We start from the raw sequence: 15,697 nt of genomic DNA on the forward strand, positions 1-15,697 counted from the left end.
TAGATATTGCATCTTTCCTGGCATTTCTCCGCACTGTGGTGTCAAGGAAAGAGCATGGCTTTCAAGTCAGACACATCTGCAATCAGATCCTGACTCAGTCAACATGTATGATTACCTTACTGTGGCTCTGTCAGCTTACTTGGATGCCCTTAGCCACAGGTTCTTCCTCTTCTAAACCTCAGGAGATTGGTGAATTCAGTGAAAAAATGCATGTCAGGCAACCAGCACAGCACATGGCAAATGACACCCTCACTAAACATTGATTTTTCCTTCCCTCTGATTCCAATTGATAGAATTAAATTATCTTTAAGGTCTGTGAGTAATGTCCATTTGTGTAATTAAGATAGAAGTATTTTTATAAGATTATGACATGAAAGAAACTTTCCCCATTCCCACAGTGTCTCTAGTTTGCTTTAAAACACTTGAACTAGTGAAAAAGCAAGTTGTTTATTCGAATACTATAATTTTCTCAAAGAATGATCACCATTTTAAGGTTAATTCCATTGTTTTTCATATCTAAATAACGTTGGCATACCACTGACAAGAGAAGGCAAATGTGAGAGACGTCTGCATTTCTCCTATTAATAATATTGCAATTGAATGTTAGGGTGCAGGTTAAATAGCTTTTCTTTAATTATATTACAATTCAATGTTGCGGGGGGCAGGATAAATAGACTTTCTCTCAGGTTGATACCCTCCTTTAAGTGAATGTGATTATTGTTTCATGTTAATAAGCATTAAGTCAAGCCAGTAAAACTGATCTATTTATAGGGCAGGGAGAAAATATGTCATGAAATTTGGAACTTGACAGAGATGGAATTTCCTTTTTTGTGCAGATGTTGATGAGTGTGCAGAAAACATAAACCTCTGTGAGAACGGACAGTGCCTTAATGTCCCGGGTGCATATCGCTGCGAGTGTGAGATGGGCTTCACTCCAGCCTCAGACAGCAGATCCTGCCAAGGTGGGTCACCAGGATTCCAACTCATTTTCAAGTTGGATCAGCCACAGCAAATGAAACCACAACAAGGGCTGGAACAAGCTCCACCTGGAAGCAGAATACATAGCACATGCTGCACATATAAAAGTCGTTCGTTTAAGCGTGGATTATTTTGCCGAATGAATAATGATGAAGGCAGCTTTCATCTCTTATGAAGTTTTCCTGGCCAAGAGCCAGTAGTTGGAAGTTTGGCTCATTCTTTTTTCTGTTTTAACCATTTTTTCTCTTCTTTCTTTTTTATCACTAAATGAATGACATGTGGAGAAACTATTCAGCTTTTAAAATATGCTCCATTACTTGTCTCAACCACCACTATTTATTGTGTTTATCAAAATCATAAAAAGCTCATTTTTGGCATTTACCTTCATGGTTGAGACTTCTGTCTGTATGTCTGGGAATGGAAGTCCTCTTCAGGGATTCAGCAAGGGCTGTACTTTTGCTTAATACTAGTGGTTCCTTATTCTAAGTGATGACATCATCCCCCTTTCCTAGAAATGGGTCTTTGTGCCTAGTATGATATCTTTCCAAGAAAAAGAATTTGGATTTTCTATTAAATTAGAAACTCAATTCACATTATGTATAGTTTGAGCCATCATTGTGTTATGAATAGGGACTATATGAAAACATAAATGAAGAAAGGAGAGATTGAAAATAGTTTATACACCATAGGGCTTCAGCAGAATTTATGATTCACAGAAAACCTTTAAAAAACTCAGTTTGGGCTGGGCATGGTGTCTCACCCCTATAATCCCAGCTCTTTGGGAGGCCAAGGTGGGTGGATCACCTGAGGTCGGGAGTTCAAGACCAGCCTGACCAACATGGAGAAACCCCGTCTCTACTAAAAATACAAAATTAGCCGGGTATGGTGGCTCGTGCCTGTAATCCCAGCTACTCAGGAGGCAGAGGCAGGAGAATTGCTTGAACCCTGGAGGTGGAGGTTGTGGTGAGCCGAGATTGCGCCATTGCACTCCAGACTGGGCAACAAGAGTGAAACTCTGTCTCAAAACAAAACAAAGCAAAAATAAACAAACAACAAAGAAACTCAGTTTGCCAGTCATGCAGCCTCAGAGAAAAAAAAAAAAAAAAACCTAACTGCTGAGCAAAAAGGATAAAATGAAAACAGATTTAAAAACTTCCCCCTACATCAGTATCTAACCAAATGAACAGAAATGGCAAGTACTGGCACACATGCACACACACATACACACACACAAACACACAATTCATCAGTGTCAACCAAACAAAACCAAATGATACACCCTGCAGTGGTTCACAGTAGAGCCCAACTCTGCTCCACCGTCAGAAGTGACCCTGAAGAAAGAAAATGAGCCAAAAGTTCATGAAATTCTTCAGAAAGAGCAACAAATGTGGAGAGACTCAGAAAAAGGGGATGAACGTTGGCCCTAGGGAAGATGAAGTTACAAACTGAAAGCATTCATGCTTCTACGTTGACCCACAATATTGGGCAGAATCTAATCCATTTTATACAAGGTGACTTAGGGTAAGTTCCTTTTATTCTTGGTCCTGGTTTCTTTTAAGCACTGAAGTGTAGTAGTAGAATTAATGGAAAATGTGAATCAATGTAAATGTGGAATGACATGATTATTATCTACATCAGTTTGACAAGAGTTAGTGGGAGAAGGAACAGGTCAGCCATAGCCACTTTCACTAACGTAAATTCTTTATATCTGGACAGGATTTTTCCTTCCTAATTGTGTATTACTTTATGGGTGGCACAGGCCCTTTCAGAACTTCCCTCTCCCCCAAGATGGTGCTAAATAGTTACTGTTTACTGTACTTCCTGCACATCTAGTTTTCTCATATGTCATTACCGCAGAGAGAAACTCGTAACTGACAGGGCAGCTGAGGGTTGGCACACCTGTAGTTCACCCTCAGTTGGACCCTCTGCTCCATTCAGCTGAACATCAGCTTTTGAAATCCAAAAAATGTAATTCCATGGTTCTGGCCATTCTCCTTGTTTTTCTCTCCTCTCCACAAGGTCTGGCTCATCTGGACCGTTTCTCCTGAATTTATTAATTGAATCCCTTGTTGTCTACCCATCTTATTATAAGTATATGATCCTCCGATGAACATTTTCCACCACAAAGTCTCAGAATTTCTATAGAATTCAAAAAATTATTGAAGTTGGCCATTTCCCAGTAATCTCCACCAAAATGAGGGAATATAAAACCTGGAGGAATCCCTGCAAGAACATGATAGAGGACTCCGTTAAATGGAACAGACCTACATATAGACCATTTTCTATAATTTCTAAAGAGAAAGCAAAGGCCAAGTTCATCAACATAGAGCCCAGGGGAGCTCTCCCCATTCTCAATCTTCTCTCCCTCCACCTTATGAAACTTTGGGCGACTGAATACAGCTTTAATGAAACCGAAACCAGCTGTCTGCCACATAAGCTCTGATAAAGAAGGAAAGATATCGAGATGTTATTTAAACTGTACTAAAGTAAACAAAAGCTCTTGAAAGAGCAGGCCAAGTAGTGTGTATACAAGCTGAAAAATAAACAGTAGCAACTATACAGGCATCCTATGAAAATAAAAGGAAGAAAAACACAAAAACAGCTAAAGAACCAACCCACAATGGAAGAAAACTCCTCAAGAAATAAAACAAAATTTCCATAGGTACTTTTTGCCATATATGATCTTAATAAAATCATAAATGTAGTTGAACAAGCTTATGGAGATTATAAGAGCTATAGAGTAAAAGGGAGATTGTAGAATCAAGGGAAATAAGAAATGGGGACCAATACAGCAAAATAAGAGAACTATTAAATGAATACAGCAAAAACCAGAAGACATACAGATGAAAATGTAATTGCTAGCATAGAGAAGGGGCCTGAGATAATAACAGTGGGAAAAAAAGAGGAAAGAGAAATTAACACTATTAGAGAAAAGACAAAAACTATAAACATCAGTATAATTGGTGTCACTGAAGAGAGCCCAAAAAATCAACTGGAAAAAAAAGTACTAAACAACCAAACATTTTTGTGCAGTCAAACAAAGAACTGAATATACAAAGCCCAAATTGTAAGACAAAGACTTAGATTTCCTACATTTGTCAACTTTAGTCATAGGAGAAGGATTGAAGACTTCAGATAGAAAAGGCAACACATCTCATATGCAAAGACACACATAGGCTCAAAATAAAAGGATGGAGGAATATTTACCAAGCAAACAAAAAGCAAAAAAAAAGCAGAGATTGCAATCCTAGTCTCTGATAAAACAGACTTTAAACCAACAAAGATCAAAAGAGACAAAGAAGGGCATTACATAATGGTAAAGGGATCAATGCAACAAGAAAAGCTAACTAGCCTAAATATATCTGCACCCAATACAGGAGCACCCAGATCCATAAAGCAAGTTCTTAGAGACGTACGGAGAGACTTGAAGACTCCCAAACAATAACAGTGGGAGACTTTAACACCCCACTGTCAATATCAGACAGATCAACAAGACAGAAAATAAAGGATATTCAGGATTTGAACTCAGCTCTGGACCAAGTGGACCTAATAGAGATCTACAGAACTCTCCACCCCAAATCAACAAAATATACATTCTTCTCAGCACAACATCGCGCTTATTCTAAAATTGACCACATGATGAGAAGTAAAACACTCCTCAGCAAATGCAAAAGAATGAAAGTAATAACAGTCTCTCAGACTACAATGCAACCAAATTAGAACTCAGGATTAAGAAACTCACTCATGGCCAGGCATAGTGATTCAGAATGCCTGTAATCCTAACACTTTGGGAGGCCAAAGCTGGCAGATCATGACGTCAGGAGATCGAGACCATACTGGCTAACATGATGAAACCCCATCTCTACTAAAAATACAAAAAACATTAGCCGGGCATGGTGGCGGGTGCCTTTAGTCCCAGCTACTCAGGAGGCTGAGGCAGGAGAATGGCTTGAACCCAGGAGGCAGAGCTTGCAGTGAGCCAAGATCACGCCACTGCACTCCAGCCTGGGACGACAGAGCAAGACTCCATCTCAAAAAAAAAAAAAAAAAGAAACAAAAAAGAAAAGAAACTCGCTCAAAACCACACAACTATACAGAAACTGAACAACCTGCTCCTAAATGACCACTGAGTAAATAACGAAATTAAGGCAGGAATAAAGAAGTTCTTTGAAACCAATGAAAACAAAGTCACAATGTGCCAGAATCTCTGGGACACAGCTAAAGCAGTGTTGAGAGGGAAATTTACAGCACTAATTGTCTACGGGAGAAAGCAGGAAAGATCTAAAATCAACACTCTAACATCACAATTAAAAGAACTCGAGAAGCAAGAGCAAACAAATTCAGTAGCTAGCAGAAGACAAGAAATCACTAAGAGCAGAACTGAGGGAGATAGGGACACAATAAACCCTTCAAAAAAAAAAATTAGTGAATCCAGGAGCTGTTTTTTTGAAAAGATTAACAAAAGAGATAGACTGCTAGTGAGAAAAATAAGAAGAGAGAGAAAAATCAAATAGACACAATAAAAAATGATAAAGGGGGAGATATCACCACTGATCACACAGAAATATAAACTACCATCAGAGAATACTATAAACATCTCTATGCAAATAAAGTAGAAAATCTAGAAGAAATGGATAAAATCCTAGACACATATACCTTCCCAAGACTAAACCAGGAAGAAGTCGAATCCCTGAATAGACCAATAACAAGTTCTGAAATTGAGGCAGTAATTAATAGCCTACCAAACGAAGGAAGTCCAGGAACAGGTAGATTCACAGCCGAATTCTACCAGAGGTACAAAGAGGAGCTGGTACCATTCCTTCTGAAACTGTTCCAAACAATAGAAAAAGAGGGACTCCTCCCTAACTCATTTTATGAGGCCAGCATCATCCTGATACCAAAACTTGGAAGAGACACAACGAAAAAAGAAAATTTCAGGTCAATATCCCCAATGAACGTCGATGCAAAAATCCTCAATAAAATACTGGCAAACCAAATCCAGCAGCAAGTCAAAGAGCTTATCCACCAAGATTGAGTCAACTTCATCCCTGGGATGCAAGGCTGGTTCAACATATGCAAATCAATAAATGTAATAATCCATCACATAAACAGAACCAATGACAAAAACCACACGATTATCTTAAAAGATGCAGTAAGGCCTTCAGTAAAACTAGGCCTTCAATAAAATTCAACACCCCTTCATGCTAAAAACTCTCAATAAACTAGGTATTGATGGAATGTATCTCAAAATAATAAGAGCTATTTGTGACAAACCCACAGCCAATATCATACTGAATGGGCAAAGTCTGGAAGTGTTCCCTTTGAAAACTGGCACAAGACGAGGATGCCCTCTCTCACCACTCCTATTCAATATACTATTGGAAGTTCTGGCCAGGGCAGTCAGGCAAGAGAAGGAAATAAAGGGGATTCAAATAGGAAGAGAGGAAGTCAAATTGTATCTCTTTGCAGATGACATGATTGTATATTTAGAAAACCGCATCGTCTCAGCCCAAAATCTCCTTAAGCTGATAAGCAATTTCAGCAGTCTCAGGATACAAAATCAATGTGCAAAAATCACAAGCATTCCTATACAGCAATAATAGACAGAGAGCCAAATCATGAGTGAACTCCCATTCACAGTTGCTACAAAGAGAATAAAATACCTAGGAATACAACTTACAAGGGATGTGAAGGGCCTCTTAGAAGAGAACTACAAACCACTGCTCAAGGAAATAAGAGAGAACACAAAACAAATGGAAAAACATTCCATGCTCACGGATAGGAAAAATCAGTATCATGCAAATGGCCATACTGCCCAAAGTAATTTATAGAATCAATACTGTCCCGATCAAGCTACCATTGACTTTCTTCACAGAATTAGGAAAAACTACCTTAAATTTCATATGGAACCAGAAAAGAGCCCGTATAGCAAAGACAATCCTAAGCAAAAAGAACGAAGCTGGAGGTATCGTGCCACCTGACTTTATCCTACAAGGCCACAGTAACCAAATCAGCATGGTACTTGTACCAAAACAGAGAGATAGACCAATGGAACAGAACAGAGCCCTCAGAAATAACACCACATATCTACAACCATCTGATCTTTGACAAACCTGACAAAAACAAGCAATGGAGAAAGGATTACCTATTTAATAAATGGTGTTGGGAAAACTGGCTATCCCTCTGCAGAAGACTGAAACTGCATCCCTTTCTTACCCCTTATACAAAAATTAACTCAAGATGGATTAAAGACTTAAACGTAAGACCTAAAACCATAAAAACCCCAGAAGAAAACCTAGGCAATGCCATTCAGGACATAGACATGGGCAAAGACTTCATGACTAAAACACCAAAAGCAATGGCAACAAAAGCCAAAATTGACAAATGGAATCTAATCAAACTAAAGAGCTTCTGCACAGCAAAAGAAACTATCATCAGAGTGAACAGGCAACCTACAGAATGGAAGAAAATTTTTGCAATCTATTTGTCAGACCAAGGGCTAATATCCAGAATCTACAAGGAACTTAAACAAATTTACAAGAGAAAAACAGCCCCATCAAAAAGTGAGTGAAGGATATGAACCGACAATTTTCAAAAGAAGACATTTATGCGGCCAACAAACAAGAAAAAAAGCTCATCATCACTGGTCATTAGAGAAATGCAAATCAAAAGCACAGTGAGATATCATCTCATGCCAGTTAGAATGACGATCATTAAAAAATAAGGAAACAACAGATGCTGGAGAGCATGTGGAGAAATGGGAACACTTTTACATGTTGGTGGGAGTGTAAATTAGTTCAACCATTATGGGAGGACAGTGTAGCGATTCCTCCAGGATCTAGAACCAGAAATACCATTTGACCCAGCAATCCCATTATGGGGATATTCCCAAAGGATTATAGATCATTCTACTATAAAGATACGTGCACACCTATGTTTATTGCAGCACTGTTCATAATAGCAAAGACTTGGAACCAACCCAAATGACCATCAATGATAGACTGGATAAAGAAAATGTGGCACATATACACCATGGAATACTATGCAACCATAAAAATGGATGAGTTCATGTCCTTTGCAGGGACATGGATGAAGCTGGAAACCATCATTCTCAGCAAACTAAGGAACAGAAAACCAAACACCGCATGTTCTCACTCATAAGTGGGAGTTGAACAATGAGAACACGTGGACACAGGGAGGGGAACATCACACACTGAGGCCTGTCAGAGGATGGGGATTAGGGGAGGGATAGCATTAGGATAAATACCTAATGTAGATGACAGGTTGATGGGTGCAGCAAACCACCATGGCACGCATATACCTACGTAACAGACCTGCACATTCTGTACATGCATCCCAGAACTTAAAGTATAATAAAAAAAGAAAAAGAAAAGGCAATTCATGAGCTAAACAGAAATATCCAATACCAAAAGACATTAGATCCATGCCCACAAAATTTTGAGGAAATGTGAAAAATATTATACTTAATTATAAAGATAATAAGCATTTTCTTACACATGAAATATGTCAGGTAGAAAACACCTGTGTTTTCACAAAAGTCCCACCCTTCTTGGAAAAAGAACAATCAGCAATGAAACACAACCAATCAAGAAACAAATGGAGAAGTTGTAATGAAACCATTATTGATCCTTTTAAGTAAATAATTAGTACTAAACACTGTGGAAATTATGGTAAACTGCCATAGACATTGAAAAAGTGAAAATGATAAAAATAAGCAGTTGGAAGGATATATGATTGCTAATTTGCTTATAATTTATTGTATAGAATTAATTAATACTATCTAAAAATTACATTTCAACTTTAGCATAAAGCCAAAAATTTTTTAGCATTTTTTATTCTTAACATTATTAAAGTATTTTAAAACTGTTGAGATGATGGTAAATTTATCTGATGCATACAAATTGTTTTAGCTTCATGGTCTAAATATGTATATAAATGTCTAAAATGATCTTAAATGATTCTTTCTAGATGGAAACATTTTTGAGTAATTATTTTGCTATTTTGTTTTGTGTATTATTTGAATTTTTGAATATGTATCTATTTTACAAAGGAAAGACAGCAATCTTTTAAAATACCTTCTTTATACAACAATTACATTACTTAGGTGGAAGAAATTTCTAATAAAGTTCATTTATAAGTAAAATAGATTGGGCATGGTGGCCCGCACCTGTTAACACAGCACTTTGGAAGGCCAAGGAGGGAGGATCACTTGAGCCCAGGAGTTTGAGACCAACCTGGGCCACATAGGGAGACCTTGTCTCTACAGAAACTTTATAAACTAGCTTGGTGTGATTGTGTTTGCCTATAGTCCCAGCTACCTGGACGTCTGAAGGGGGAGGATTACTTGAGCCCAGGAGATTGTGGCTGCAGTGAGCCATGATCGTGCCACTACTCCAGCCTGTGTGATAGAGCAACAACCTGTCTGAAACAAACAAGCAAAAAAATGCACACTCAGAAGGCTGATAGTACAATTCCCTTTTTGAGTATAAATTAACACAATTCAATTGTAATCTAGCTTAAAGAATTTTTACCCATTTATATAAAGAGAATAACTTTCTTACCCCCAATACAATAAAAGATACCTTTGCACATGTTAAACTTTGAACATGATTGGAACCATACCTTAAATCTAAGATAGTTGAAACCAGTATTTTAACTATAACAAATGACCACAGAAGTCTTGTTTAGACTTAAGATATAACTGTCTGATGACAGCAGTTTAGGATGACTTGTCTAGTCTAGCCTAAAATGACATGCCTGGTCTGCATTCTCCGAGTGTTAGGCAATTTTTATACAAAAATGTCCATCCTCTTTTTGAGAGTAGAAATTCAGATTATTTCCACAGCTATACATACCCATTGATTTTCACCTGTGTGAGGAGTGATAACTTCATATTTATTAACTTTGAGTTACAGCCTCGTGGAAGACTATCATAAACTTTTCATAAATCAATTTTTAGTCCAATTCAATAGAGATATTTTAATGAAATTTACTAGAATATGGGGTCAGTGGATCATCTTATTAACATGAAATTAGGGAAGAAATTTCTTCTCTGTTTAAAACTGCTTTATAATAACAGAGAAGATTGCAAAATAAAAAGGAAGTAAAAACTAAAAAGTTAATTAATATTTAATTAAATTTAATTAACTAAATTAACGAAAAAGTTAATTTTAATATCTCCAATATTTAAAAATAATTATGTATTTGTTTTTCATAATATAAAACATTTATCAACTATAAAATGTCTGCTGTTTGCACTAATTAGTTAGAATCTTTGAATTTGCTTTTATCTTTTTTTACAATTTCATTTCTTTGACATGTTTATATTTAATTTTTGTATTTTATGTGCCTTGAGCCAACTCTTCTTTAAGTATATCATAATCCAAGTCATTTAAAATACTAGACCCTCATTTTACCAAGGAAATAATATTTCTTTTATATCTTAGTTCCATAGGTGAACATTAGTTGCTTGCCCTTTGCACTTATCTACCTAGACAAAAAAAAAAAAAAGCTTTACTGAATAAAAACATCTGAGGGGGTAGAAAAATGCACTAATGTTAGACATTACATTAAAATTTTAAAATGTCTTTGTAAATAAGAGATTACTATTTTTTTTTAATCTTCAGATATTGATGAATGCTCCTTCCAAAACATTTGTGTCTTTGGAACATGTAATAACCTGCCTGGAATGTTTCATTGTATCTGCGATGATGGTTATGAATTGGACAGAACAGGAGGGAACTGTACAGGTATGGTCAGTTATGGGCTAAGTTGTGTTCTGATTAATTGAAATAAATATTCTGTGCTAATCGTAAAAATTCCTGAGATTTCTGCTTAGCTAATCTATGCATTAGGTTACACATTTTTCTGAAAAAGAAAATTATATTCAGATATGTTTATTTGTAGCTATGGAATTGATGTATTTTTATGTAAATAATATTAAATTGTTATCTGTATAATTGTTAATATTAAATATCTGAAATGAAACTAGTAAAGTGTCTCTTTGAATATATGTTCATGTATATGTATATATATACGTGTATATTTGTGATTTTTGTTAAACAAATAGTGACATAATTTTTTCTTCCTCAGAGTTGCAAATTTTAATTAATTATAATGTATTTATCAAGGATACTAAATGCTGTCATAAATACTGTGTGCTTAATATGTGGAACCTGTTTTAGGTATATATCAAAATTTAAGATCTTTATTTTATTGTGTTGAGTCTTTCTAGTGATCTTTACTAACTTTCAAAAATTCCACCAAAGTCTTTGGAACAGCAGTATGCCTAGAAAAAGTAACAGTGGTAACCTGAGCATTTTCAATGCTTCTCCTAGATATTGATGAGTGTGCAGATCCCATAAACTGTGTCAATGGCCTATGTGTCAACACGCCTGGTCGCTATGAGTGTAACTGCCCACCCGATTTTCAGTTGAACCCAACTGGTGTGGGTTGTGTTGGTAAGTAAAGCTATATGAAACAAATAGAATGATCAAGTTGAATATTCAAACTCTCTTGGTAATGAACTGTAATGAATGTTTGCTACAGTTAACTTAAAAATAAAACATTATATGGTTGCCTTTATTGTGTTTGTCTTCCAAATCATCAGCTCCACCTTCCTCCTCTCACAGACTTGATATCCAAGGCACAGAGAAGTGCAGTAATTTTTTCAAGGTCTCAGAGCTTGAAAATGGTAGAGCTAAGGCAGTAGCCCAGGTTGCTGCCTGGCTCCTTGTCCAGTGTTTGGCCAGGATAACCCAGAGTGGTGGTATAGCTATTAGAATATCTATTTCTTCTGCCTACTGGAAGGGTCATATAACAAAGTAAATGAAGTGATGAGAAGCAAGGAATTAGATAGATGGATTTATGAGCCAAACCATTGGAGCAGAAGTTGAGAGATGACAGGGAGGAGGAGGAGGCAGTAATGAAGGTTCGGAATCTGTGGTCAGCACCTCTGATCTTTAAAAAACAATTGTCCAGCTTTTATTCTCTGCGCTATTCCTGTGTTTTCCTAGAGAAAGAAATGGTCTGGAAAATTTTCTGGAAGTATACAAAAAAAGGGAGGAGTGGAGAATTCCTTGCTTAAGTAGAAATCTGCCTACTGTCCTCAGTGTCAGTTTTTGGGCCTGCAGCAAATGGGAGGAATATTTGCTGCTGTGATTTACACCCACCTTATATACTGTTTTCAAGTTTTAGAGAATACTTTTAATTATCATTTATGGCTACTCCAAGTTTCGCATTTTCCATTCAAAATAATTCATTTGGTAAAGATTGAGCGCCTTCTGTCTAAGGGCTGGAGTTGCAACAGTGAACAGAACAAGCACATTCTCTGCTTTTGTGTTTACATTTTACAGGCAGGGAGATAAATAAAAGCAAGAACAAACAGAATTGGCACTGGAGGTGGTTGGAGGAGAACTGCCATGTTATATTAGGAATGGGGGAATCAGAGCCTTTAAGGAGGGGACAAGCCAACTGGACCTCTGAGGAAAGCCTCCAGTTAAAAGGAGCAGGCAGTGCAAAGGGCCTGTGGTAGGAGAAGACTGTGCGTTAGAGACATAGCACAAGGCTGTGTGCAGCAAGAGAGGAGTGAGTGGAGGGGTCAGGGATGAGGAGAGGAATCAGAGGAGCAGTCACCCAGTTCACAAAGTGATTCTCAACCGAGGCTGCATAGTAAACTCCATTTATAACCTGGAAAATATATTGATGCCTGTTACACCCCCAGAAATTCTGACTCACTGGGGCCTCAATATTTCTTAAAAACTTCCTTGGAACAAAGACTGTGAATAGGCAACTCATAAAAGAGAATAGTCTAAACATTAAAAAATGTAAGCAAGCAAATGACCAAAATCATTAGGAATAAGAAATCCAATTGAAACAATTATATAAATACCACTTTACACCTCATATACTGGCAAATACTAGGAAACTTGGACAATGTGAAGTATTGATGGGGACATGGGCCTTGAGGAGCATCCTGTTCTGCTGGTAGAAGTGTAGACCAGGGCAGCCCCTCAGAGAATATACTTGCACAACAGTACACCAATTAACTGTCAGTGTATAATCAATGTTAGTTTTTGAGTTTCTTTTTGGAGCAATTCTATTTGTATGGATTGACACTTTATTGCTTTCGTTCATTCTCAGTTCCAAAAAACAAAGACTCATTCTATCTCAAAAGTGCCAAGGAGTCTGTTGGACCCTTTCATAAGTCTGAAACATTATAAAATGTTAAGAGATCATGTTTTTCCTTTGTCTTGAAACATTTTGACATTTTATCATCCTAGCTGTTATTTTTATCATTGTTCACCATTATGTCCAATGGATACAACAAACAGAATAAAATAATAAGAAGTGGAAAATTATGGCATCACCTAGAAGGAACATGCATTAGTGAAATAAAATGTCACTGTTGCATCATCCTTCAGTTTCCTTATTATATTGCCCTAAGGATTTCATCATTTTCTCAAGAAAGTACAAGAGAAGACTGGAGACACCTTACTTGAAATCTTTTAGCATTTATTGAACACAGTTGAGAATTTAGAAGTCTTTACTTTCTGGCCATAATTTTTGGCAAAAAGAAAAAAATGACAGTGGAAAATATTTCACAGTTGTTAGTTGAGTCAGGTGACTAGAGAGAGACAGAGAGCAGCTCTTTCGTCTAGATTCTAAGGGTGATGGTGAAATGAATCGTCTAAGCACAATCCCCGACTAAGTGCCTTCAGAGACGAATATCCTAGGTGAATTTTTTCAAACTTCAGAATCTACAAGTGAATGGACATTGTATTTCTGTAGACAAAGGAAATGAAGTATTCTCATCCACTTAGTCAATAAAAAGAACTTCAACCCACAATATTTGGTAACAAGAACCTGAACCATCCCAGGTTCGTGGATTCTTTCATATTTTCATGATGTTTCTGTACCAAAATTCAATTGATATGATTCATAAGCAGACAAAGATAAAGGCAGGTATGTATCAAAGGTTATTGGAAGGAAATATGTGATGTAGAAATGCAGTCACTAGATTGATTATTTTAATTGGTGTTGATAAATCTAAAAATGAAAACATTTTCTATTTGGTAGCCTTTAAAGAAGACGGCTGTCCTCTCATCAACAAAATCATGAACTGTTAATGTTTTCAAAAATTCCTTTGGCTATTGCATTTTTATGAAGCAAGAACAAGAATAACCAGAAATAATGATAAGCTAGAACCTATTAGAGATGTGTTTGAAACCTGGAAATGGTTTTTACAAAATGGATATATTCCAAGTTCATGAATGATAGTTGATAAGCAATTAGTTGCATTCAGAAGATCAGTTTGAGTAGAATATCTTCAAAACCAAGAAAATACAGATTAAAAAATTGAGTTAGCTATGATTAAATTCTTATTAATATTGCTAATAAAGTTGTTTTCAACTTTTTTCTTCTGTATATTAGTTTTTATAATATACCTTTCTTCTGTAAATGGTTTTTTTAAATTACTTAAAAATAGTAAAAATTAAAGGGTTCATTGGATGTAGTTGGTAAATGATGACTCTTTTTCCTGACTGAAGGCTAAGTATAGGCAAACTCTGTAAATCAACAATTCCTTTTGTGGCTCTGCATGCCAATGGCATTAACTCACAGGCCCATACAGAGACACATATATGATGTTCATTGCAGCATTCTTTGTGGTGGTAGAGTTTTAGAAACCATTTTTGGAGAGGAGGGTTTTTTTTTTTAAAGGCAGTTGTACACCACGAAGCTGACAGACTGGAGATTCACAGAACAAGCATGAATAGAAAAGTTATAAAAATGAAATGAGATGTATGACAAAAGACATTTGTGTAAATTTAAAATGAACACATTAAAACAAAAATATTTATTTTGCAGGAGCACATGTAAAAAGTAGTAACGTTAAATACATTTGGATGATCTGGTAGAGAAGGAGAATGGGAATGCAGAATAAGGATAAAAGAGAAAGGGAGGGGAAGGAGAGAGAAAGAACAGGTGAATAAATGAGGAATAAATAAACCTAATTAGGCCAGGCACAGTGGCTCATGCCTGTTACACCAGCACTTCGGGAGGATGAGGCGGGCAGATCACAAGGTCAAAAGATGAAGAACATTCTGGCCAACATGGTGAAATCCCGTCTCTACTAAAAATACAAAAATTAACTGGATGTGATGGCAGGCGCCTGTAGTCCCAGCTACTCGGGAGGCTGAGGCAGGAGAATCACTTGAACCCGGGAGGCAGAGGTTGCGGTGGGCCGAGATCGTGCCACTGCACTCCAGCTTGGCAACAGAGCAAGACTCTGTCCCCAAAATATAAATAAATAAATAAATAAAAATAAACCTAATTAGAAGGGGGACCATGAGAATCTTGCTGCATCTGAGATTCAGCAACAAAAACAAAATGCAAAATCAGAGAAAAAATAAAGGAAAATTAGTTTTTTTAAAAAGCCCGAATGATTCTAACGTGCAGCCAGGGATGAAAATTACTCTGTAGACTGCTAAGAACTCTAGATTTTATTCTGGTTGAGAAGAGAAGCTATTGGAGGTTGCCTGACCTAAGGTAATGCTATTGAAGGGTCACTCTGACTTACAGAAGGAAAAGTAGACCATAGTTTAGTCAAGAATGGAAGTTGAGAAAAGAGTTAGAAAACTATTACATTAGACTAGGTAAAGGGATAGTGACGGTGGCTGGAACTCAGTAGTAATTAAAA

At 36.7% G+C, this 15,697-nt stretch overlaps 1 protein-coding gene across 1 annotated transcript in view; it reads left to right on the top strand.

Annotated features, from left to right (window-relative positions):
* The window catches only part of LOC105467220 (fibrillin 2), a 275,881-nt gene that overhangs the window by 210,605 nt on the left and 49,579 nt on the right, over positions 1 to 15,697 (top strand). Inside the window, exons 34-36 of the mRNA XM_011716704.3 lie at positions 837 to 962; positions 10,626 to 10,748; positions 11,337 to 11,459. Of these exons, the coding sequence (XP_011715006.2) occupies positions 837 to 962; positions 10,626 to 10,748; positions 11,337 to 11,459 (372 nt within the window). The remainder of the gene's footprint in view (positions 1 to 836; positions 963 to 10,625; positions 10,749 to 11,336; positions 11,460 to 15,697) is intronic.

The sequence above is a fragment of the Macaca nemestrina genome, chromosome 6 (genome assembly GCF_043159975.1).
Source record: "Macaca nemestrina isolate mMacNem1 chromosome 6, mMacNem.hap1, whole genome shotgun sequence".
Classification (NCBI taxonomy): domain Eukaryota; kingdom Metazoa; phylum Chordata; class Mammalia; order Primates; family Cercopithecidae; genus Macaca; species Macaca nemestrina.